Source organism: Trachemys scripta, chromosome 9, assembly GCF_013100865.1.
Source record: "Trachemys scripta elegans isolate TJP31775 chromosome 9, CAS_Tse_1.0, whole genome shotgun sequence".
Classification (NCBI taxonomy): domain Eukaryota; kingdom Metazoa; phylum Chordata; order Testudines; family Emydidae; genus Trachemys; species Trachemys scripta.
This window is the reverse complement of record NC_048306.1, coordinates 613,437-640,175: the sequence shown is the minus strand read 5'-3', so window position 1 is coordinate 640,175 and position 26,739 is coordinate 613,437. Positions and strand designations below refer to the sequence as shown.

Sequence of the window (26,739 nt, the reverse complement as noted above, 5' to 3'; positions counted from 1 at the left end):
TATTTCTATAGCATTTAGCATCATCTGGGTCCTTGGTTCCTTTCTTTCTTTGTGTTCCCACATCATTGATTGAATCAGCTGTGATGGGGAGACGGACACTGAGAATGAGCTAGTGTCACTGTGGCTGTGGGGCCAGCAGGGGGCGCCAGGCCCTAGTCTGGGGAGGGCAGGGGTTAGTGTCACTGCATCTGTGGGGCCAGCAGGGGGGAAGGCAGGGGTTAGTGTCACTGGACTGTGGGGCCAACAGAAATGGAGGCAGGTCTGTTCTTTAGCCTGGCCTGGGAACATTCTCCAAGGCCTTGTCCTGATTGGAAGGTGGGGTCCCTGCGAGCCCAATTGCTCACTGCTGGGTCCCATGTGGCCGTGACATTCCTGCCAGACTGAGTCCTGGAGAGGACGGGCTGTTGTGTCTGGCCTGGGGAGTGCTGCCAGAGCACTGCTGGGAGGAGCTCACATATGCCCAGAGGATGGCAAAGAGGGAGCTGGATGGTCCTAGGTCTCCGTGTTCCTGAGTGTGAATGTCTCGTGCTCCTTTCCAGCAGGGCCAGGGAATGCTGGGGCAGCCGCCAGTGCGCCACATGACCCCTACCCCTTCCTATGGAGCCCTGCAGCCTTCCCAGGTGAGTGGGCTTTCTCTGGCAGGGAGGAGGGGGATGAAGGGACAGGTGGGTTCAGGCACAGCCAGCACTGTGTGAACTCCTGCTGCAGGGCCCTGGAGCCCCCTGGTGCTCCCCTGGTGTCCCCACTTGCCAACTGTCATGAAAATTCCCATCTCTGGGAGGAGGGTGAAGTGGACCAAGAGGCCCTGGGTTTCTAATGCTGCCATCGCTGTGTCCCAGTGGGAAACTCTCCCCCCCTCCCCCCTTCCTCCCCCAGCACTCCCTCTGTGTCCCAGCACTTTTAACAAAGGCTTTTTCTTCCCCTCAGGGTTACACACCTTACGTCTCCCATATAGGCCTGCAGCAGCATCCCCCTCAGTCCAGTACAATGGTACCTCCCAACTATTCCAGCCAGCCCTACCAGAATTCCCATCCCAGCTCAAACCCAGCTCTCGTGGATCCCGTCAGACAGATGCAGCAGAGACCAAGTGGCTATGTGCATCAGCAGGCCCCCGGCTATGGCCACGCCCTGGGCAACACACAGAGGTACCACCCAACCTGCCAGCGCTGAGCAGCTCTTGGTGTTGCACAGGGAGCTTCTCCAATGTAACTGCTCAGACAGGACTAGTTGATAGGGGACTGTGAAAAGCCTTGTGGCCCCAGGGCTATAGCTCTGGTGCTGTAGCGTTCAGCATCTTGGAATCCTTTTGCCTCCGGAGCTGATGGTCTTGTCCAGTTCCTTTTCAGTCCCAGAAAGATATTACAGCCAGGAGGGAATTCAGTGAGTAGCATGGGGAGAGATGTGTATAACCCCAAGCAGGGAGAGGGGTTAAGAGGCTGTGACCAGTAAGGGAGGGATGGAATTAAGAAAGGGGAATACAGGCTGAAGGATAGAGAGAAGTCATTAACCACAGATTTGGACCTGACCCCAGGGGAGAAGGGCTGGGACCCCAGTGACTCTCAAACAGGTGGATCTGGCCAGGGAATCACCTGACCAGGGGATGGATCTGGCTGGGAGATTGTCCATCCCCCCCAGGGGGAAAGCACTGGATGCACCATCGTTCTCCATCAGGGGGATGGATACAGCCAGGAAATTGTCCCCAGGAGCAGGGCTCGGAGTCCTGTTGCTTGAGACCTTTTAACCTAGACTGGACAAACCTTTGAAAAAGTACAGGGAGAATCCTGCATCCAAGCCTAGTTGAGAGGGTGCCTGGGTCCCAGGGGGTGTTCTGGGCTCTCTGAACTGGTGATGTGGGAAGTTCTGGTTCTGGCCGTGCTTGCTCTGATGCATTTGGTTTTCTTAGACAATGAGAAGCTCAGGCTGGGTTTAAGGAGGCTCCTCTGTCTCCAGGCTTTGTCTGGATCCACAAGAGCCACTGATCCTTCTCCTTGTTATGTCAGGTTTCCTCATCAGTCAATACAGCAAGCGCCTATGATGAGCGGGATGAATCATATGAGTGCACAAGGGGTTCCATCAGGAATCCGACCCAGTCAGATATTACCTGATCAGCAGCAGCAGCAGTACCTGAGGCAGCAGCAGCAGCAACAGCAGATACTGAGGGTAAGTGAAGGCCTGCTTCTTTTTTCCACCTTCTCTCACGTAGTCTGAAGAGCCGGAGTTGAGGGGTGGAGGGCCTTCAAGCACCACTAGCCCAGATGGGTCCTCCAATCTGTGCAGTACTCTGTCATTGCCAGCAGGGGGAGCTGATGACAGCAGGGGTGCTCTCTGTCACACTTTTGTTTGATAGGCGACTAAGATGCCTGTTCGGCTGCTTCTTTGCTAATCTCTCTCCTGAGAAGATGTTCTCCCTTCCTCGGAATTGTGTAGAGACCGGGGGGCATTGCTTTGCTGTCACTTTCAAGTCATCTGACATACATAGTAGAAAAATCAGGAACTAGAAAAATCTGTTGGGTCTATCCCCCATTGATCTGCTCCCCACTGCTCTTGGCTCCAGCTGAGCCTTTGAAATATTGGTAGAAGTTTGGCTCACAAAACAGTAAGTGTTGCAGTGGTGCTAAGCTCTGAGCTTTACTGGTACGTCACTGCCCAGTGCAGCTTCATGCAATGAGTTGTAGCCATGCGAGTGCAAGGGGATTACAGAGACAAGGTGGGTGAGGTAATATCTTTTATTGGACTCACTTCTGTTGGTGAGCGAGAGAAGCTTTTGAGCCACGCACAGCATGTGGCTCAAAAGCTTGTGTCACTCACCACCTGAAGTTGGTCCAGTAAAAGATATTATCTCACCCGCCTTGTCTCTCCAGTGCTGCTTTAGACATTCTTTGTGAGCCAGATGCGTCCAGGCTTCTCAGTGAACCTCTTTAACTGGAGATCCCATCCCAGCCTGAGTCGAGGGCAGGACTTTTCCATATAGGAGAAGTTATAGGGTCCTGTAGCTAAAATGGAAATGACTACGCTGATTGTAATTCCCACCTGTAGTGAGCTCAGTGTGAGTCTGTGGGTACATTCCTATCTCACTTAATTCTGAAATGAGCGTGTGCACAGTCCTGCCCAAAATCACAGGGGTTGGGCATTAAAGGCAGCTAAATTGTTTCACTGACAGTTTATATGTAGATGAACCCTCTGGCTTTTTCCAGTGTGACATGTCCCAGGTAGACCTTGGTGAGGCTTCCAGCCTTGCCTTTGGGAGGCTAGGAGATTTCATTATTACAAAATGTCCCCTAATATTCAGCTTTTATTTCCTTTTGGTGATTGTTAACGGCAAAGGGCTCCTCACTTGTTCCTTGTATCCAGTCTTACAGTAGACAGTGATGTGCTAATTTTAGGTGAGCCCTCAGATAGAAACTTCTCCTAGATTAGGAGAATCTGTGTGTTGATGGAAGTGGATTATTCCCTGGCTTTAAAGTAGGGTTTGATGAATGTTGGATCCATGACATAGATGACATGGTAACATAGGTATTAACACACCTGCTCCTGAAATGGTAGAAATCGATTGAGAATTACAAGGGACATTTTATTTTAAACAATGAATTTTTGGGGCTACTGGGTTCAAGTGAACTGTATTCCCTAACTGATTGTAAGGTCTAATACTACTTCAAGTAGTGTCCCTATGGGTGCTCTGCTGTAGATTTATCGGAGTCCCTGCGCTGCTGATCAGAGAATTTGGTAGCAGTGTCTGTTTGGCCCGAGCACGCACACTCCCCCACCCCACCCTCCCCGGTTCCTTCTCAACCGCCCCTAGCTAGAGATGGAGCTTCAGCAGTCCGTTAGTGGATCATTACTTTCTATAGAATTGCTAAAAGAACAGGAGTACTTGTGGCACCTTAGAGACTAACAAATTTATTAGAGCATAAGCTTTTGTGGGCTACAGCCCACTTCTTCGGATGCATAGAATGGAACATATATTGAGGAGATATATATACACACATACAGAGAGCATGAACAGGTGGGAGTTGTCTTACCAACTCTGAGAGGCCAATTAATATGCATCCGAAGAAGTGGGCTGTAGCCCACGAAAGCTTATGCTCTAATAAATTTGTTAGTCTCTAAGGTGCCACAAGTACTCCTGTTTTTTTTGCGGATACAGACTAACACGGCTGCTACTCTGAAACCTATAGAATTGCTAATTGTTTCTCTAATCTTTTAGCGCTCCCTTTTCTTTTTCACTCCTTTATCATTTATTTAGCTAAACCAAAAAAACAAACTTTACTTAGTTTTTCTTCTACTCCCTCCCCCGCCCATCTGGGGTCGTCCGTCCCCCTCTGGGACAGGGTATACCTGGTTCACCGGGCTTCAAGAAGTGTCTCAGTTGCAAAGAATCTATCCCAGTGACTGACTGACATTCTCAGTGCGTCTGCTATCTTGAAGAGAACCACATCCCACAGAAGTATAGTTTATGCCAACAATTGAAACACAGATCTAGAAAGGATAGAGAACTGAGACTCAAGGTTCTTCTAATGGAAGCGGCCCTCCAGCCACCCTCGGAGTTGCACCAAGACTCCGGACGGCAGGAATTCTCATCGCAACCCTCTACATCTAAGGGTGGTGAGCCTAAGAAGTCAACCACAAGCCACTCTTACAAGGCCTCTAAGAAAAGGGCCAGTAGTCCCTACAGCGAGCCCTGACCAAGCCAAAAACCATCTCGGCTTGCTCGGTATCATCGGTACCGAATCCTGTACCAGGACTCGCATGGTACCTACCACCCCAACAGAACATCTGGGACTGCCTAAGGACCCGATGGGCACAGGCAAGGAATCATTGGTACTGCCTGGGCACAAGAAAACTAGAGAATCCACCCTGGAGAAGGCTCCTGAGGTGCAGACCTCAATGTTGGTACCGTCACGACTGGCAGACCGCGCAATCAGGACAGCATTGCCAGCCCCTTCGGTGCAGACATCTCAGCACTGCTAAATGCTACTGGTACCAATGACTGCGGCAGCACCAGATTTTCAGTACATGACAGACGTTTCGGTGTTTGATGCACTGGACTCACCTCTACTCGGTACCGGGGTCCCAGCACTGAGTCCACCCAGAGTTCCAGGTTCACCAGTGACATCATGCCTTGCACCCCCATTTTTGAGTGCTGAGTCAGATAGTGAGCAAGAGGACATAGTCTCCCGCCATTCCTCTCATCCACCCTATGGTACCCATTTCCAGTATAGACCTCAACTGTACTGCCCCTCTGACCCCGAGCCTCCTTGGTATGGGCAGCCATGGTACCAACCTCCAGGGCCTTTCCCACCCTCTCGATGGCCTTACTAGGATCCTTGGCAGGCACAGAGACACCATGCCTTCCATGGCTCTAGCTTGTCCTGAAATACCCACCACATTGAGGGCGTCTGAGCCCCCCGAACAGTCATGAGGGAATCCTCATCTGTTCAGAGGCTGAAGTCGAGGAGGAGATTACCCCCCACCTTGACCAACTTCTCATCTTCATCACCAGATGAGACAGTGATGCCCCCTTCTCCATTGTTGGCAGATGATTTCAAGCTTTTTCCAGGAGCTAGCTCATAGGGTGGCAGATGCATTACAACTACTATTACAAGAGGTGACTGAGTCACACCATAAACTATTGGACATTTTACTCACCTTGTCCAGAGTAGCTCTCCCTATTAATGGGGCCCTCTTGGACCCTGTCAAACTCATATGGCAGACCCTGGCATCGGTCCCACCAACATGCCAGCGGGACGATAAAAGTGTTACATGCCAGCGAAAGACACAGAATTTCTCTTCTCCCACCCACCCCCCAATTCAGTCATTGTGGACATGCTGAGCTCAAGAGGCCATCAGCATCATCTGAAATCCAGCCCCCATGACTGGGACTGGAAGTGCCTCTGTCTTTTGGGGAGAAAAATATACTCATCAGCACTTTACAGTTCTGTATCGGCAAACTATCAGCCCTTAGTGGCAAAATATGATTACATCAACTACTCAAAATTCAATTCCTTTATTGAGCAGCTCCCAGATTCTCACAAGGACCAATTCAAAGCCATCATTAATGAAGGCCAACAAGTGGCAAAGACGTCACTCCAGTCTGCACTCAATGCAGCTGACACGACAGCACGTTCCATCTCCACGCCATTGTGATGAGAAGTTTCTTGGCTGCAGTTATTCGGTTTCCCCAAAGAGGTGCAAACAACCGTAGAGGACCTTCTCTTTGAAGATACAAAGCTCTTTGTGAAAAAGACAGACCCTTCCCTTCACACTTTAAAAGATTCCAGGGCTACTCTTTGATTGCTCAGAATCTACACACCTTTGTTCCGCCCACTTGTCACAATATTCATCCCAATGCTTGTATTGAACCCCCAGAAAAGAAGTCTAGGTTCTACAAATGGAAATCTTCAGGCCCTCAACCTACTTCTTTGTAGCCATCCATCTCAAAACGACAGTTTTGTTGGGTTGTTTGAGGTGCCATCAGACCAGTCTCTTCAATATCATCCAACATTGGAAAACCCCTCTCATCCCTACGGATGCTGGCATCTTGACCCATTGTGCAGCACCTGGGATAACCTCTGACAGATGAGTACTGGAGATTATCCGAGATTGGTACTCCATCTATTTCCCCTTCCGCGTCCCTCTTCAGTGACCCTTCTCATAAGAACCTATTACATCAAGAGATAGACCATCTCCTCAGTGTAGGATCCATAAAACCAGTACATCTAAGACGCAAAGACTTTTACTCTCTTTATTTCCTGATACCCAAGAAAAAGCGAAGTTGGAGACCCATTCTAGACCTCAGGGTGCTCAACAAATTTGTGAAGACTCAGAAGTTCAAGATGGTCACTTTATTATTCCAGCATTAGAAAAAGGTGACTGGTTCGTGGCCTGTGACCTCCAAGATGCGTACTTCCACATTTCAATCATACCATGTCACAGAAGATATCTCAGATTGACATTAGGCCAGGACCACTACCAGTATAGAGTACTCCCTTTTGCTCTCTCATTGGCCCCCAGAGTATTCGTCAAGATCCTGTCTGTGGTGGCAGCTCACCTACATTCCCAGGGCATTATGATCTACCCTTACCTGGACGATTGTCTCTTCAGGGCGCATTCCTTCATCAAAACCCAGCGAGTTACCAGAATCGCTCTGGATCTGTTCAAGAATTTGGACCTACAAATCAATGCAAAAAATCAACATTAATACTGGTACAGAGACTAGAATTCATAGGATCCAATGTCGACTCTGAGCAAGAGTGCTTCTCCCACAACACAGGTTCCTCAGTCTGTCCACACTTATAGAGACAGTGCACTCCAGCCCTCAAATATTGGCTTCAGCTTCTGGGGCACATGGCCACAGGCACATGGATGATAGCTCAGGCCAGATTTCACATGAGATGCCTCCAATTATGGTTCAGTTCGGTTTACAGACCAAACAAAGACAACATAGATAAACTCCTATCGATGCCCACCAAAATCAAACAATCCTTGAATCCATGGAAAGAGCAGCAAACACCTGCATGGGAATCCCGTTCACTCTGCCTTCCCCCTCACTATTTCTCACCACCGATGCATCTCTGATAGGATGGGGCGCACATATCAATGATCTCGCAGTGCAAGGCAAATGGTCTCCATCCGAGACGTGGCTTCACATCAATCTACTCAAACTCAGAGTGGTCAGGAATGTGTGTGCTAATATCCTTCTGCTGATCAGAGGCACGTGCACAAAAGTCATGACGGACAATATAGCGTGCATGTATTACATACACCATCAAGGAGGCACTAGTGGAAGCAGTAAAGCTATGGAACTGGTTTATTTCCTACAATGTTACAATATCAGCAGCTTAACTACCAAGAGTACACAACATGATAGCAGACAATCTCAGCCACGAATTCCCACACAACCACAAGTGGGAGATAGACTCAGTGGTACTCTGACATATTCCGACAATGGGGGACACTGATAATAGACTTGTTCGCTACTTACCAGAACAAGAAATGTCCATGGTACTGCTCCAGAATGGACATTGGCCAGCACTCTATGGGGGATGTTTGCCTCCTCTCGTGAGACAAGGGCCTTCTTTCCACCTTTCTCCCATTTCCTCTGTTGCTGAAATTCCTGTTGAAAATAAAAAGAGAAAAAGCAAACAAAATACCGATTGCTCCCACCGATCCAGACAGACATGGTACCCTTATCTGTCACAATTGGTGCTCTGTCCACCGATGACTCTTCCAACAACTCCTTACCCCCTCTTGCAGAATGAGAGAAACACTCTCCATCCCAACCTATGGATACTACGGCTCAAAGCCTGGCTCCTTCATGGTTCCAGCACATAGAAACATCATGCTCTGAAGAGGTACAGGAAGTGTTATTGCACACTAGGAAAGTGGCTACCCATCGTACTTACCTATAGAAGTGGACTAGATTCCAGATCTGGTGCCAGTTCAAAAAAGTTATCCTGGATGCGGCCACTCTACCTGTAGTCCTAAACAGTGTTCCCTCTAATTTTTCCCACACACGTGTGGAATGAATTTTGTTATACGCACCGATATGGTCAAAGATATAGATCAAAGCAGATTACCTAGCAAATAAACAAAAAACACAAACTAAGCTTAATATACTAAATAGACTGGATATGAACAAGCAGGCTGCAGATTCTTAAGGGGCAAGCTGCACTTGCTTTACAGCTTGGAATCCCCAGGTCTTTCGTACACAGGCCAGAAATCCCTTTAGCCTGGGTCCAGCACTTCCCCCAGGTCAGTCTTTGTTCCTCAGGTGTTTCCGGGATTTTTCTTGTGTTGGGAATGAAGAACTCCAGATGATGTCACTCCCTGCCTTATATAGCCTTAGCATATGGCGGGAACCCTTTGTTCTCAAGTTTGGTTCCCAGACCAGTCTGTGGAAAAACACTGACATCCCAAAATGGAGACCAGCATCATGGGGCCTGGTCACATGTCCTTGTATAGTCATAGCAGCCATCACTCACAGGCTGTCTGTGGTGTTCTCAGTAAGGCTCACCAGGTGGGAGATAAGCTTCTCTTAATGCCTATTGTTCTCCCTAATGGCACATTCACCTGAATATACCCTTTCCAGCTTTCTAGACTGACAGCATCTTGTCTAGTGGGCGTTTCCCAGGTGTAACTACATTTGAAATATAGATACATAGTCCACATTCATAACTTCAGATACAAAAATGATACATGCATACAAATAGAATAATCATATTAAGCAAATCATATCTTTTTTCAATGACACCTCACATGACTTATCGTGCATAAAATGCATCATAATTATGCTATAACCATATCATCATAATATCACTATGAAGACTATGGGGTGCAGTGTCACAGACGCCGTTCTTTATCACCATTGCCTCGACAAGAAGGATAGGGGAGATAGCAACCTTTATGGCGCATCCCCCCTTCACAGTGTTCTTCCCTGACAAAGTCTTGCTTAGACCACATCCGAAGTTCACACCCAAGGTGACTTCCACATTTCATGTGAACCAACTCATTCACCTTCCAACCTTTTAACCCAAGCCTCACCAGCATAATAGGCCAAGCCATCCTCCATACACTCGATGTAAGGAGAACCTTGGCCTATTATTTGGACAGGACAAGAGTTTTTAGAAAATCTCCAAGACTCTTCCTCTCTGTCATGGACAGGGCTGGAGGCATAGCGATTTCAGCTCAAAAATTCTCTAAATGGGTCTCAAATTATCAAACTTTGTTATCAGATGTGCAATTTAGCACCCCATCTACAATCTCACACATTCTGCGAGATTGGTTTCCTCATCCGTCGCCTTCTCCAAGGGTATCCCTATATCAGAAATCTACAGAGCAGTTACCTTGGCATCTGCGCATACATTTGCTGAACATTGTGCCAGCCTTGGGGACTCTGCTGCAGACGCCAGATTTGGCACCATGGTACTGTCATCCATCAGAGACTCGACTCCAAAGCCACAGCCTCCAGTAGGGGATACTGCTCGGGAGTCGCCTACAATGGAGCACATAGGAACACTACTAGAAGAAGTTACTCACCTTGTGCAGATGTGTGTCCCTATCAGTGCTCCACAACCCACCCTCCTCCCTTCTACTTCGGCGTTCTCATCATTCACTTTGCAGTAGAGAAGGAACTGAGGAGGGGTTCACCTGAGCAACACTGGTTAGCCTCGTGGAGGGCATGAGGGGGTAGGGCAGCGCATGCGCAGGCTGAATGGACACTGCTACCAAAGCTCTCCGATCAGCCGCGCAGGGACGCAGACACACCTGCAGTGGAGCACCGTAGGGGGACACCTCTCGAAGAACCATCGTTACTGCACAAGGTGAGTAATTCCTTCATGCACACAACATCGCATGCATGTTTACCCTTTTATTTTGTACTTTGCTTTTTCAATTAAAGAAAAAAAGCGGGTCCAGACTTTTCCCAAACATCACCATCAATAAAGTTGAGGGGCAGCCAGGGAAGGTCCCTGTTTATTTATTGAATTTCAGATATTTTTCCTTGTAGTATTCCCTAGGCTGACTGTCTTATTGGATAGCCCTCCCCAGGACACATCCCTAATGGTCTCTTCTGCTTCTTCTTTTTCAGCAACAACAGCAGCAGCAGCAACAGCAACAACAGCAGCAACAGCAGCAACAACAACAACAACAGCAGCAACAGCAGCAGCAACAGGCACCACCACAGCAACAGCCACAGGTGTCCACAGTCCCTCAGCCACAAGCCCAGGGCCAGCCGCCTGGCCTGGGGATGCAGGCTCTTCCTCCTCAACAGCCCATTGTAAGTGTGTCACAGAGCTGGAGGGGAGAGTCATTCATCCATAGATCCTCCCACCTGCTCCCTGCAGCACTCTCCTTCTCCACCCCACTAGCTGCGGCCTGACATGGGGAGCATTTGCTGAATCCCCACAAGCCTAGTGGCACTTGTTAATCATGTTTCTCTCTCTCTAGTTCCAGCGCCAGGGTCTCCAGCAGACACAGCAGCAGCAACAAACAGCTGCCCTGGTCCGACAGCTTCAGCAGCAACTCTCTAGTAAGAAATTAGCACACTTCATTTTTCTTATTCTTCTCCCTGCCCCACCCAAAGTGTCTTTCTCCATAGAACAAGCCCTAGTGTAAAGTGATAGTGAGGGGAGGGCAAGCCCAGGCTTCTCTGTCTCTTTACACATCATCTCTTGGTGAACACGGATTGTTGGGGAAGAGCCAACATGACTTTGTAAAGGGAAATCTTGCCTCACCAATCTATTAGAATTCTTTGAGGGGATCAACAAACGTGGACAAGAGGGATCCAGTAGATAGAGTGTACTTAGACTTTCGGAAAGCCTTTGACAAGGACCCTCACTAAAGGCTCTTAAGCAAAGTAAGCTGTCATGGGATAAGAGGGAAGGTTCTCTCATGGATCAGTAAGTGGTTAAAAGACAGGAAATAAAGGGTAGATCTAAATGGTCAGCTTTCAGAATGGAAAGAGGTAAATTAATGGTGTCCCCCAGGGATCTTTACTGGGACCAGTGCTGTTCAACATATTCATAATAATCTGGAAAAAGGGGTAAACAGTGAAGTGGCCAAGTTTTCAGATGATACAAAGTTACTCGAGATAGTTAAGTCCCAGGCAGACTGCAAAGAGTTACAAAGGGAATCTCATAAAATTGATGACTGGGCAAGAAAATGGCAGATGAAATTTATTGTTAATAAATGCAAAGTAATGCACATTGAAAAACATAATCCCAATTATTCATACCAAATGATGGGATCTAAATTAGCTGTTACCACTCAAGAAAGAGATCTTGGAGTCATTGTGGATAGTTCTCTGAAAACATCCACTCAAAGTGCAGTGGTGGTCAAAAAAGCAGACAGAGTGGAACCATTAAGAAAGGGATAGCCAGTAAGACAGTAAATATCATAATGCCACTATATAGATCTATGGTACGCCCACACCTTAAATACTATCTGCAGATCTGGTTGCCCCATCTCAAAAAAGATGTATTAGAAATGGAAAATTATATAGAGAGGCAATAGAAACGATGAGGGGTCTGGAACAGCTTCCACGTGAGGAGAGATTAAAAAGACTGGGACTGTTCAGCTTGGAAAAGAGATGATTAAGGGTGGGGATATGATAGAGGACTATAAAATCATGGTGTGGTGAAAGTGATTAAGGAAGTATTATTTATCCCTTCACATAACATAAGTACCAGGGGTCACCCAATAAAATTAATAGGCTGCAGGTTTAAAACAAACATAAGGAAGTACTTCTTCACTCGAAGCACAGCCAACTTGTGGAACTCATCGCCGGGGATGTTGTGAAGGCCAAAACTATAACAGAGTTCAAAAAAGAATTAGTTAAGTTAATGGAGGATAGGTCCATCAATGGCTATTAGCCCAGATGGTCAGAGATGCAACCCCATGTCTGGGTGTCCCTAAGCCTCTGACTGCCAGAAGCTGAGTTTGGATCATGCATTAACTACCCTGTTCTGTTCATTCCCTCTGAAGCACCTGGCACTGGCCACTGTCAGAAGACAGGATACTTGGCTAGATGGACCGTTGGTCTGACCCAGTATAGCCATTCCTATGTTCTTATGACCATAGCTGCTGTTAGTGGTGCCAGAGCCGCAGGCAGAGAGAGGAGCACACAGTATTACCAACCAAGTGAGCAGCCTTCTAGACCTGTTGCAGACAGAAGGGCCAGGGCAGCAGTGACTGTGGAGGCTGTCGGGCAGCTCTCCCAAACGTGTCAGGTCTGCTTTTCTGGATGTCAGTGCCACTGCCTCCATCGTTGCTGGCTCCCAACGATCTCAACGGTAGTATAAATTCTGGAGCTCGTGCCTGATGGGGCAGCCAGGGAGGTGCTTTATTCAGGACATGGTCAGTGAGCACTGCCATGTGGGATGCTGCCTGAGGCCCATCAGGGCAGTGTATCCCTCCAGACCACCCTGCTGTTGTAGGGATCACGTCAGTAATTTTATACAATAAAACTGGCAATTAAACTATTCAACACCCAAGCCAGAGCCCTGCCCAAAGGAATGCTGCATGCAAACATATGCTGCCTTACTTCCCAGCTGTGCCCAGGTGCATCGAACCCTGCCCCAAGTGACCCCATCTCAGTGCAGCAGAACCATCGAACACAGTGATGCAAAAACTTTGCAGTTTTCTGTATATAATTTAAAATTGGATTCCGTCCCCTCCAGCGTTCTTTCCCTTATGAGGCTGAGACTGCAGGGACTATTAGATATTCCTTTATGGGCTGTTACATATTCCTTCCAGTGCCTGTGTATGCTTCACTGGGGCTGCATTATACGCCAAGCCAGTGAGATGCAAGTGAGATTGCAGAGTTTCTCCGAGGTGTTGAGAGCTATAGTGACAATCAAGAAAAAGAATTCGGAGGCGCAGGGTGGTTGGTGACTGGGGTAAATGGTACTTTTCCCGTCTAGGCCACCATTTCCACCCTGTATCATGACATGACTGGTTGCCTGATTGAGTTATGGAGCCTTTCACTTCTAGGTTCCAGGTTGAAATCTGGCAGTGCTCAGTACCAACCACGTGGTAGTCTTGTGTGGACTTGGTTGATTGGATTTCTTTACATAGATCCCTAGAATGTGCACTTCACAGGACAGGGCCTGTGACTTTCTTTGTCTGAAAAGCACCAGGAACACCTATGCCACTGCAGAAGTCGTGTTTTATCTTTCCTATGTAAAATGTGCATTTACAATCAGCCTCTAGAAGAGTCCACACTAAATAACAGCCAACATTAATGCTATCCATCAGCATAGGCGCCGACTTCCACTGTTCTTGGCTCGACCCCACCCCTGGCCCCGCCCTCGCCCCGCCCCCATGCCAACCTTTCCCCGAAGTCCGTCCCCCCCGCCCCCTTTCCAACCTTTCCCCAAAGTCCCCCCCCCCCGCCTCCATTCCTCCCCAAAAGTCCCGAGAAGCGCTGGGAGGTAGGTGGAGGAATGGGGATGTGGCGTGCTCAGGGTCGGGGAGGACGAGAGGTGGGGTGGGGGGTGAGGGGAGTTTGGCTGCCGATGGGTGCAGAGCACCCACTAATTTTTCCCTGTGGGTGTTCCAGCCCTGGAGCACCCATGGGGTCAGCGCCTATGTCCATCAGCCTAACCACATATCGCCCTGGTCCCTCTGAGAATGCCTGACCAAATAGCTTAGGCCTTGCACCATGTCGTCCTCTGCAGTGGAGAAAGTGAATTCTAGGGCTGAGTGCTCCCAGTTAGTGCAATCTGAGGGGCTTCTAGTGCATGTGTCTCCAGGGGATAATCTGAAAGTAGAGAGAGAGGCTGCCTCTAAGGACCTGTTTACAGCACAACTATAGTCATTTTTGCAACCCTCATGAATCTCTCTTCTGTCCTGGTTACAATAAACAGGGCTGAGTTGTATAAAGAGCTGCTGTGTGGACTCACCTACTGTGCTACCTCGCCATGTCAGTGCATTCCTGAAAGTCAGAGCTGCTCTCCCATAGGGCCTCGCGATGGGGAGAGTGCCTGGAGAACACACACAGAGTGGCACCAGCAGCTCAGGTGGCATCCCAGAATGCATTGCCCTCTTGCAGAATGGAAAAGGAAGGAGGACCTGCCGTGCAGGTTACACTGTCGTGATTTTAGCAGGTCTGCGCTGCAGAAAGCCTGTGGACTGGGTTATAGGAAGAAAATTATGTTTCTGGTGGCAAGGCCAACGCCTCCCTGAGTAGTGATTGTGTTGTGTACAGACACAAGCCGTGTTTCAAGCTGGCCATGTCACTAACTGGTTACCCACTGAGTTTAAAGTTGTACTGCAGACAGGCCCTAAATCATAAAGGTCTTTATAGAGTAAAACCATCCCCCCAGATTGCACCAGGAGTGAATGTGGGGCCAGTCAGATCCCAAAGCACAGGTGTATGACATTCCCTGTAAGAAGCACCACTTCAAGGGTTGCTCCTTTTTCTCGAGCTGGAGTTTCCGAGAGCCTGAGCATGCTCCCATGTAGATCATATTGCTGTACCTGGGGCAAGGTCTTGTATCCAGCAGAAACCTTGCAACCTCCTTGCTGTATGAAAGAGGCTGCAGCTAGAGATAACCCCAGTGATATAGCCCAGCTAGAGTGTGTCTTGGAGACTGCTGTGTTCCAAGTGCTCACATCCACACCGCTGAAAGCACCATCCCACTTGGCACAGATCACTCCCTTTGGTTAGTCTCAGCAGAGAGCACAAAGCATTGGGTGAGTCATGCTCCTCCCTGTCCAACTCAGATGAGACTCGGGGCAGGAGACGCTTGCGCTGCTGTCGTCTGTGCTGTACCGTTAGTCTCCAGGACTGTCAGGCTGATGCCTTCATGAGCAGTGAATTTGATTAAAACACTTGTAGAGGGAGAAAAAAACATCTCTGCAATGCCCTGTGACCAGCAGCTTTCCCAGTGTGGGGCTGGGGCTGGGTTTGCCCTGCTGAGGGCCTGCCCAGCAGCATGCCGTATGGCTGGATTTTGTAATGGAATGACAGACTCTGAATGCTCCCACTCACCGGGTGACAGTAAACCAACAAGTCACGGCAGTCTGGCCACGCAGGGCTAGCGAGCCCTGTAGTCAGGAACCAACCCTGGAGCACGCTGCATCTAAAGTGATCAGCAACAGCATCCAAGTCGGGCTGGAGTTTGAGGGGAGGCAGGTCTCTAAGGTAGCCTGCTCTCAAGCCAGATAGGTCTTGAAACCAGCACCGGGATAGTAAGTGGACCGTGTGGTCTGTGGGCACTGATGACATGCTCCTGGTTGATGTGAGCCTCTGAATGCTACACTAGCTGAAGTTTCCAAGTTTTCTTCAGGTTAGATGATTGATGGGAACTCCAGGGTAGTTAGCTGGCCCAGCGCAGCTCATGCTGTGCACCCACCTGGTGGCGGTAGCGGTGTTTGAGTTTCTGTATGGTGGGGGTGCTGCACAGAACTAGGGGTGACAGGTGTTCTGTTTAAAAGAGAAAAGCCCAGAGAATAATTCAGCTTCCAACCTCATCACCTAGGCAGCTACCCACTCCCTTTCAGTGCCACATTGTTCCACACCTATTTCACACCAAGGAGGAGTGTGGAGCTGAGCAGAAGAGGCGTAGAGAGCTGGGTTTGACACACTTTATCCCCACCTTTGCAGCAGCATGTGGAATGTTGATAGTACTGCTATCCTAAGCCTCAGGAGCTGGCACCAGAGTGTCTGGCATCTGAACAGAGCATCAAGTGCCACAAGTGATACACAGGCGCAGTGTCCCAGGCTAAGACCTGGGTAGCCCCCTTCTCTTGCCTACCTAGCCCCTCCGCTTCACAATCAGACTCTGAATTGCAGAGCTGATGGGCATCTCCTAACTGGACCAGAATCCTGTGATTGTCTAACTCTGTGTTTAATCTGAACAGATACACAGCCACAGCAGAACAACAATCCATTTGGACGCTACTGAGCCATGGCACTTGGGCCCGATCCAGAGGGAGACATCACTGTGGACTGGATACAGCCTCCCCCAGTGGGGGCTGTTCCCAACCCTCTGTCCCTGGGGCACCTGCCCAGGCGCCGTGTTCTGCAGCTGCCCTTCTTGGAGGGGAGGGAGTAATTTTTATCATACAGAGAAAATGTTTTTACTCCGGTTTCTACAAAGGTTTATGGAGATCCCGTGTGATTGGTAGTCTCCCCTCCCCCTTTGGTTTCAGTTTTTACTAAGTTTTTAGTATTTTTGTTAAAATAATGATTAAGACATTGTAAGATTTTGTACTTTATTTATACCAGATGAAACCCTGTATTGCAGACGTCCTCAAACAAATACAGAGAGCTTACTTTGCGAAAGGGGGGTGTGTGTGTGTGTGTGCGCGCGTGCACATGTGCATGTTCAGAGTCTGAGCCCCATGACCCTAGCATGCTCCCTTTCCCATTCCCCTGCATTCCCACAGATCTTGCCCTGAACTATACAGGGCCCAGTGAGCTATACACACCAAATCTCAAGAACTATTCTCTGCACCTTTCCTGCTCCTAAATAAGTACATTGTTCAGCCTCACCAGGTTGCTCATCTCTTGCCTGTTTTGCCCAAGTTGTTCTCTCCCCGTGTTCACTAGTTGGGAGGAGGGTTTGGATAGTGATTCAGAGCTTCCCTTTAAGCAGCAGTGCCTCGTTACCGATCCACAGAGAACAAATGGTCCCTGCACACTTCCACTGGTGGGATCAAGATGCCTGCACATCCAGGGTCCCGAACCTGCTAAGGTTTGTCCTGGTGAGGATAAAAGGTGTCTAGGAAGGAGGTGAGGTGTGGCAGCTAACACATTCTAGACCTCATGTAGACTTTCAAGATAGATTCTAAGGCCAGAAGGAACTGTGGTCAGATGTTTGGCTGTGTGTGTGTGTTCTTCCTGTGTGCTGCCTCAGCTCTGCGCAGACAGATAGCACAGCAGACCTTGAGCGAACCACCCAATGACCACAAGACCTGTTAAGGTACAAAGGCACCAGGCCAGGTTTATTGTCGACAAAGTACAGTATTAGTACCTGGCAGACTACAAGGATACTAAGACATGTATGCCCGTGACAATGGACGTGGTTCAGTGAATGGTGGGACTTTTCATTCCCCCCTCAGCTGACAAAGATACTCTCTCTGAGATACATCTTTATACCCTGATACAAACAAGTTACGTACTGCCTCTGACATAGTTAGTCACTGCCTCCTGACATGGCTAATTACCACCTTGTACATGTTGGTTCAATCAAAACATCTCTATTACGTACTGTCATTCTGACCTTCTCTTTTAGGAGGGGGTCAGTGTGTTCCTGTTGTTCTTGGGATCCTTGACATCGGGATGTTCTGGTACTACTTAATATCGGGATGTGTTTGTGTGAGTACTCTGTGATTAGCACTTCTTAGGAATGTGTATTTCTGCAATATCAGCCCTGTTCTTGCCAGATTCTGTGAGCAGGTCCTGTCTCATCTGAGGCCTCTGATACAAGGGCTTATGTCTCAGGCTCTCTTCCTACTACATGGACCATTGTGATAATCTAATATGACCTCCTACATAGCACAGGCCATAGAACTGCCCCGGGATAATTCCGAGAGCAGAGCTTTTAGAAAACATCCAACCTTGATTTAAACATTACCTGTGATGGAGAATCCATTATGACCATCAGTAAGCTGTTCCAATGGTTAATTACTCCCTCTGTTAAAAAATTACACCCTATTTCCAGTCTGAATTTACCTAGCATCATCTTCCAGTCATTGGATCATGTCATACCTTTGTCTGATTGAAGAGCCCATTGTTAAATATTTGTTCCCCAGGTAGGTGCTTATAGACTGTAATCAAGTCATCCCTTAACCTTCTCTTTGATATGCTAAATAGATTGAACTGCTGGAGTATGTCACTATAAGGCATGTTTTCTAATCCTTTAGTCATTCTTGTGACTCATCTCTGAGCCCTCTCCAATTTATCAACATCCTCTTGAATTGTGAGCACCAGACATGGACATGATATTCCAGTAATGGTCGCAGCAGTGCCAAATACAGAGATAAGATAACCTCTCTACTCCTACTTGAGCTTCCCTGTTTCTTCTTCGAGTGATTGCTCATGTCCGTTCCAATAGTGTGCGCGCGCCGCGTGCACAGTCGTCAGAAGGTTTTTCCCCTAGTGGTACCCGTCGGATCGGCTGTGGAGACCCCTGGAGTGGCGCCTTTATGGCAGTGTATATAGGTCCCTGCCGACCCGCCGCCTGCTCAGTTCCTTTTTGCCGCCAGTGACGGTCTTTGGAGCAGCTCAGTCTCTTGCATTCACAAGTGCCTACCTAGTGGTTTCCTTTTCCTAGTTGTACATACTTGTTAGTTCGTTACATATTAGTTTCTAGATTAGTTGGGCTTACTTACTTCCCCCCGCCCTAGTTTCCCCAGGCACCGGGGCATGCCTCGGTCGCAGGGGTTTAAGGCGTGCAAGAGTTGTGTGAAACCTATGCCCACAAGTGACCCGCACACTGCCTGTCTCAAGTGCTTAGGAGAGGGCCATCAGACAGATAAATGCCCAATTTGCAGGAGCTTCAGACCCAGGATTAAGAGAGAGCAGGACTATTGTTTGAAGCTTCTCCTGATGGAGTCGGCCCTCCACCCACAGCCGTCACTGGAAGCAGCACCGGCATCATCAGTGCGCAGCGCCCTGGCCTCGGCGTGGGATGTCCCGGCACTGAGGAAGGACTCCTCCAAGGACCACCGGTGCCGCTCCCCGGCTCGTAAGGCCAGTGCTACCAGAAGGCACCACTCACAGTCCCTGGTGCTGCATAAGAAAAAGAAGGCGGACAGGGGTCATTCCCCCATCAAGAAGCCGCGAGGGGACTCCAGCGGGGTGCGTCCCCTGGCGGGACACCCACGGTCTGGGCCTCAAGACCCAGCTTCGTTGATTCCAGCCCCAACGGGAGGCCCGTCGAGTCCAGTGCTGATAGATTCCCCGACTCGGGAGGATCTGGAGGAAGAGCTCGACCTTCCCTCCACGCCAGACACCCACAAGGCAGTGCGAGACTTCACTGCCATGATGGCGCAGTCCCCAGCCACAGAGGGGCGGGCCCAGGCACCGTCAGCGGCACCAGCTTCAACGTCTAGCCCAGCACTGCATGTGGCTGTGGCACCCTTTGCGGCACCAATGGCTGCACCGCCTCTGGTTCATCATCGTGGCAAGCCTATGATGTTACGGTGCCACTCGCCATCTCCCCAGCACCGTCTGACTCTGCCCCCCTGTGGTTGGGCACAGACTGCTCGTTTGAGTCAGACGCTGAGTCTTCTGTCTCTCGATGCAGCCACTTCCGCTCCCGGCACCACAGACCAGTGGAATCCTCGGCACCGGCGGTTGCTGGCCACCCCAGTGGCAGGGCCCAGTCTAATGGCCCTTTTGGATTCCCTGGGACTACCCCCAGGCTCAGGGCTCCAGGCTGGCATTGGTGGCATCTGCACCCCGTGCCCCCTCCCCCCAGCAACATTGCTGGCTCGCCATACCCCCAGGGCTCCTGAGGATCCCGCACAAGACAGGGACTCTGGGCTGTCATGCTCAGGCGCAGCACCCAAACCAGCACCATCAGTGACGCTAGAGCCACCTCCAGTCACGGGAGGCTCCGAGGTACCTGACCCGGCCTGCAGAGAGCCAGAAGGGCAGGAAGACCCTGTCCCATGGGCCTCGCCAGACGAGGCAGTGGCAGGCACCACCACCACCCTACCGGCGATGGACACCAGGACCTCCTTAGGGGGATGGCCCTTAACCTCAATCTCCAGGCAGAGGAGGTCATGGAGGAGTCTGACTCGATGGTCGACATCCTTGCCCCTGAGGGTCCTTCTAGGGTGGCCTTGCCCCTCATAAGAATGATCCAAAACACCACTAAGGTGCTCTGACAGACCCCGGCCTCGATACCACCCACCACTAAAGGGGTGGAAAGCCGATATTTCTTGCCGCAGAAAGGGTACGAACACCTTTTCACCCACCTCCAACCGGGGACTCTGGTGGTCAATGCAGCAAACAACAATGAGCGGCAAGGACAGCTGGGTCCCGCACCTAAGTCATGGGATGCTAAGAAGCTGGACCTTTTCAGCCGGAAAGTCTACTCAACTGGGAGGCTCCAGCTTCGAGTGGCCAACCAGCAAGTGGTACTCAGCAGCTATGCTTTCAACTCTTGGAGCTCGTTGGCAAAATTCCAGGAGTTACTCCCGGCTGACTCGTGCAAGGACTTTAGCGCACTCTTTGAGGAGGGCAGGGTGGTCTCCAGAACCTCCCTCCAGACCGTGTTAGACGCGGCGGTCTCGGCGGCGTGGACCATGGCCACCGCCATTACAGTGAGGCGCAGTGTGTGGCTCCAGGTCTCAGGGATACCACCTGAGGTCCAGAACACAATACAGGACCTCCTCTTTGACTGTGTGGGCCTGTTCGCCCAAAATATGGACTCTCGCCTGCACAGCCTTAAGGACTCGCGGGCAACTTTGAAGTCTTTGGGGATCTACACCCCTGCACCTCAAAGAAAGCCTTTTAAGCCTCAGGACCCGTCCCGCTTCTACTCTGGACTCCTAGGTGAGACTCGTCAAGGAGACGGGGCAGAAATAATAGGAAGCGCCCGCCACAGTCCTCAGGCCAAGGCCAGGGTTCGGCCAAACAGCCCCCGGACCCGAAGCCAAACTTTTGAAGAAGCACCCGAGGATGGAGCATCAGTTTCAGTCTCGGATCCTTACTCCTATTTGTGAATCCAATTCTGTTCCCTCTCACCCCTCTTCCCCATCCCTCTTCAGGGACCCTTCTCATGAGCAACTCCTCTTGCAGGAGGTGCAATTGCTCCTCGCTCTAGAGGCAATAGAGGAGGTTCCTCAGGAGTTCAGGGGCAAGGGGTTCTACTCCCGCTATTTCCTCATCCCCAAGACCAAATAATTGGTCTGGACTTTATTCTGCTTGCACAGTATAGATGTGATCAAAATATGATCACTTGTACCTATGCTACCATTCAATTTTAGTTCTGTGATCTTTATCTGTTAGGTTAAGGTCTAAGTGAAAAATTCCTCCCTGTTGGCTGCAAGAGTTTTTGAATTAGGAAATTGTCATTGATAGTTTAGAAATTCCAAGGATCTTTTTAGTCCTGGTGTCATGAGACCTCCAGCATACGTCATTCACATTGAAGTCCCCCATGATCACACAAGTTTTTTCCCCTGCACATTATAGATAGCTGCATTAAGGAGTTGGTCATTCTGTTCCCTACTGTGATTTGATGGTTTGTAGCAGACACCAACTAATACCCCATCTTGTGCTATAGCTGTTAGGACATAAAGAAAGTGATCTTGAATGCTTATCAGTGATTCGGAAGCAGGTAATGCTATTTCTGACATAGAGTGCCATTCCCCTTCTGCCCACTCCATCTTTCCTAAATAGATTATAACTTTGATTGTAACATTCCAATTGTGTGAATCATCCCATCAGTTTTCAGTAGTACCAATGACATCGAATTTATGCACATAAACGAGTAATTCCAGTTCCTTTTGTTTGTTACTCAGGCTCTTAGCATTGGTGTATAGGTAATTTAATATTTTCTTCTCTTCATGTCCTTTAGTTCCTTGATTAATTTATTCTCAACCTCTTGTTTTCTGCTGAATGCTCATATCTTCCCTCTTTTTACCCTTCCCTTTTGCTATTAGTTTAACACACACACACCAACAACTTTAGCCAGCCTGTCCCCAAGGAGATTGATTCCCCTTCTACTGAGGTGGAGACCATCCAAATTATACATCCCCATTTTTCCATAGAAGTGGACCAGTGTTCCACAAAACTAAAACCCTTCACCACTTACCTAGCCAGTGATTCACTTCCAGAATTTTCTGTCTTCCTTTGTTTGTGGGACAGGAAGGCTCTCAGAGAAGATCGCTTGGACATTCTTCTTCAGCTTGCTGCCAAGTTTCCTGAAGTCATCTACTATGTGTGAGCTATCCCGGGATGCGGTGTTATTAGTGCCACTATGAATCATCACCAATGGATCCTTCCACGCAGACTTCAGAAGACTATCCAGTCTTAGAATGAGGTCTTATGTCTTGGCCCTGGGAAGGGAGCATGCTGTCCAGTTTGTTGACCTGTCCTTTACAGAATGTTTTTCTGATTCTTCTGAGTATTGAATCTCCAACAAGAATTATCCATCTTCTTTGGATGGTTGGAAAACTCTTTGCAGGTAAGCTTCATGTTTTACAGGTTGGGCCAAGTTGCCATGCCCAGGTGTGTCCTGTACATCTTTCCATTCCTTTGGGACTGCTGGATCTTAAGAGATATCTTCCATAGTTTCCACATTGAGAACTTGGTATAAGAATATAAGAACGGCCATACTGAGTCAGATCAGTGGATTTCTAGCCCAGTATCCTCTCTTCCAAAAGTGGCCAATACCAGGTGCTTCGGGGGAATGAACAGAACAGGGCTATTATTTAATGATCCACCGCCCATCATCCAGTGCCAGCCTCTGGCAGTCAATTTGAAACTTCTAACTGTGTGAAATTCCTCCTGCTTCTTTTCTCTCTGGTGGCCACAGCTGGCTGATCTTCATCTGTCTCCAACCGTGTAAAATATTGTCATGACCTCTCGCCTCTGGTGGTTACAACTGCCGGGCACCCTCTCTGACTCCCTCTCACCGATTCCTTTGTGGCCAGCTCCTTTCTTCCTTGAACCTGAGGTACTGATGTTTCCCAAACCTGGCAGTCTAGGAACTCTTCAGCCTTTTTGATTCTTAGTAGCATCTCAACTTGCTCCTCCAATCCAAGAATCTTTTTCTACAGCTCAGCCACCAACTTGCATTCATGCACAGGAAATCCCTTCTATCTCCTGGTAGGAAAGAGAACGTGGCACATCCATTGCAAGTCATCACCAAGGTTCTGTCACTGGCCATCATAACATCTCAAGTAGTGCTGAACCTGGAAGGAAAGCCACTCACACTCCCTCCAAAACTCCCCTCTTAGCTGACTCTGTTTGTGACTAGCTGGGCCAGGAAGCCTGGATTGTAGGCTTCAGCTCCACCTCACCTGTGTATCAAACTGTGTTAGCTACCATGTCTCCCCAACACACCTAGCCAGGACAAACCCTAGAGACCAGGTCTGATAGGGACCATTTACTCTCCATTCTCTCCCCTGCTATAGGAGTCCAAGGGCCCCCTCAGTTTCTTCTACTTGCTCAAAGTGCAGCAAGCTCAGGTCACACTGTCCTCAGTGCTTCCCTTGTTGGTTTCTTCTGCCCCTTGGGGTGACTCTTATTTGTGGCTAATTAGGCCATTCTTTAGTCAGTAAGCTTCTCTTAAACCACCAGGCAAGCCCCTGGCGGTAAGGAGCTAGTGAGCCAGAGGGCAGATTGCTCAATACTAAAGATGGCCAGGCTGGCGCCCCGTGTCAAGGGGGCAGCGTCTGCCTTGCCCATGGCATGATAACCAGGGCCAAGTGATCAGACCCATCTTGGCTTAGATGCTGCGTGAGTCACAAGGGCAGGGTTTAAAGAAAAGCGATGTAGTGGACTGTATCATTGGGTGCAGAGACAGCTCTTGCCAGCTACCAAATCAGCTACAGAAGCTACAGCAATGGCCAAGTGAGGCCCTAAGATGAATATCTCTGGCTGAGGGGAATCACCAGAGAAAGGACAGTTTCCAGCACCTCTAGGGGAAAGAGCTAGTTAGAAACCTCTGCCCCAGTGCCAGCTGAGAGGAGTGGGGAAGACTGCTCTGCCTCTCTCTCCAGCCAGCCACTGATCTTGCCTTGTGGGTCGGGAGTCCTTGTTAGCTATGATGGAGGCCGCTGAGGCTGTTATGCAGGACTTGCCTCTACCGCACTGTACGTGCCAAGCGCTCGCTGCCTTCGCTCCTGCTGTCTGTCTTGCTCCCTCTGATTATGTTTCTGTTCCCCTGCTGGAGCCTCTTCTGAGTGTCAGGGAGGGACCCAGTGCCTCTTTTGTTCACAGGCCCCACTATCTGGCAGGCCTGTTGTGCTCAGTGATGAAGAAATGCAGCAAGCAGCCTCGTCCCCTAGAGGGAGAGCAGGAGACTCGGCACAGGTACGAACTGCTGCCCTACCGAGAGCAGCCCAGGGTGCCATGGAACGTGGAGATGGCAGTAGCTCCCTACCAGGAAGAAAAGGGATCATAATTCAGGTAACTCCCCCTCCAAACCGGGCAAGTCAGAAGCGGGTGCTCAAAGGAGAAAAGCCCCTAAGGGAGCCTTCCTTCTCCAAGGCCACAAACCCAAAGGGAGCAGAGACCTGGGAAGGGGTCATGGGCACAGGTTTGCAGTGTGGTTAGTCACAATCCATGTGATTTTTGGGGCTGTGCACAAAGGTGCCTTGGCCCCTTGCAGAGACGCCCCTCCCCCACTAACTGCACTGCTGGGCTCACAGGGACATTGATAAACTAGAAGGAAGAACAAACCATGCCAAACCAGCCTACTTTCCTTATGTGACAGGGTTCCTGGTCGAGTGAATGGGAGGGAAGCAGTAGACGTGAGATACCTTGATTTTTAGTCAGGCTTTTGACATTCTCATAAGCAAACTGGGGAAATGTGGTCTGGATGAAATTACCAAAAGGCGGGTGCACAGCTGGTTGAAAGACCATACTCAAAGCGTAGTTATCCCTGGTTTGCTGTCAGACTGGGAGGGTGTATCAGGTGGGCTCCTGCAAGGGTCAGTACTAGGTCCAGTACTAGTCAATATTTTCATTAATGACTTGGAGTGAAGAAAATGCTTATAAAATTTCCTGATGTCACCAAGCTGGGAGGGGTTGCAAGCACTTTGTAGGACAGGATTAGAATTCAAAACAACTTTGACAAATTGGAGAATTGTTCTGAAATTGACAAGTGTAAAAAATCGAATGCATGACTACACAATGGGGAATCACTGTCTAGTTGGTCGTACTGCTGACAAGGATCTGGGGGATACAGTGGACCACAAACTGAATGTTAGTGAACAGTATGCTGCAGTTGCGAAAAAGGATAATATCGCTCTGGAGTGTGTTAGCAGGAGTGTGGTATGTAAGGAACAGGAGGTCATTGTCCTGCTCTATTTGGCACTGTTGGTGGCCTAGCTGGAGCGCTGTGTCCAGTTGTGGGCACCACACTTTAGGAAAGACGGGGCCAAATTGAAGAGACTCCAGAGGAGACGAACAAAAATGATCAAAGGTTTAGAAAACCTGACCTATGAGGAGAGGTTAAAAAAACAGCATGTTTGTTCTTGAGAAAAGACAACTGAGGGGGAACCCAATAACAGACTTTCAATATGTTACGGGCTGCTATAAAGAGGACAGCAATCAGTTGATCTCCATGTCCACTGGCAGCAGGACAAGAAGTAATGGACTTCAGCTGCAGCCAGGAATAGTTAGGTTAGCTATTAGGAAAATCTTTCTAACTCTCAGGGCAGTTAAGCTCTGGAACAGGCTTCCAAGGGAGGTTGTGACATCACCATCAATGGAAGTTTCTAAGAACAGATCCAGCCCTACATTTCTATGAATGTGAAAAGAGAAAGTGCCCAGCCTGCTGCCCCAGCACACATGCATCAGCTCTCCCCCGGCCTCCTGCTTGGCCTCAGCCCACCAGGTGAGAATGCCCAACTTGGATGGGTCAGGTGAGGGCAGAAGGAAGCTGACATCAAGCAGACACCCCCCCCCCCCGACCCCTTTTTCTTCTGGGGTACCTTTCTCTAACTTCCCTTCTACCTGACAATTCTCTGGGCCTGTGCCCTTGGTGCACAGGCCACTGCCTCAGACAGCCCTCAGGAACCTTCACCCTCTCCCTGCTCCCCTGGGCCTCACTGAGGTTTTAGGCCTCCCTCCTGGGCCTCTCCCCTACCATATGAGGGGGCCTGGCAAGGCCTTTCCGCTGTCGCCCACCTGCTCCAGATCAGTCCCCTTTAGAGACCTTCCAGAGCGTGGGCTCTGATGTGGAGGTGAACAGACCCAGACCTCAGCACCTGAGAGGGAGGGGCTGAATCTCATGCACCTGGCAGACTGGGACCAGGAGTCACTACAGATGCTGCCTGGGCTGCTTCTCTGTGCTGTTGGCTCCTACAGCATCCCCTTAATCAGGCGGCCCCCCTTTCCTTTCTTGGGCTGAGGGAGGGAGGTCACTGACTAGGCCTGAAAGCCAGCAGAGTGCGCCCTGGGGGTGTGCTCTCTTGCTGAGGCCTCTGAGATAGCAGGGAGACTTGGAACAAATTCATCCCAGTCTATGGCAGCTTCAGAGGCAGACAGAAAGGGGCCCTGCCTGGCACCACCCCACCCATCTGTCCATCCTCTGAGCAGTACAGAGCTGG

General features: G+C 49.5%; 1 protein-coding gene across 2 annotated transcripts in view; it reads left to right on the top strand.

Moving 5' to 3' along the window:
• Positions 1-16,786, top strand: part of MED12 (mediator complex subunit 12) — a 69,799-nt gene extending 53,013 nt beyond the window's left edge. The window contains exons 38-43 of one of the 2 annotated variants that reach the window (XM_034781089.1): positions 543-620; positions 928-1,145; positions 2,001-2,160; positions 10,586-10,774; positions 10,945-11,026; positions 16,363-16,786. In XM_034781089.1, the coding sequence (XP_034636980.1) occupies positions 543-620; positions 928-1,145; positions 2,001-2,160; positions 10,586-10,774; positions 10,945-11,026; positions 16,363-16,406 (771 nt within the window). In that variant the 3' untranslated portion in view covers positions 16,407-16,786. Of the gene's footprint in view, positions 1-539; positions 621-927; positions 1,146-2,000; positions 2,161-10,585; positions 10,775-10,944; positions 11,027-16,362 lie in introns of both variants that reach the window. The other variant, XM_034781088.1, reaches the window with a different exon arrangement.
• Positions 16,787-26,739: the final 9,953 nt, after the last annotated feature.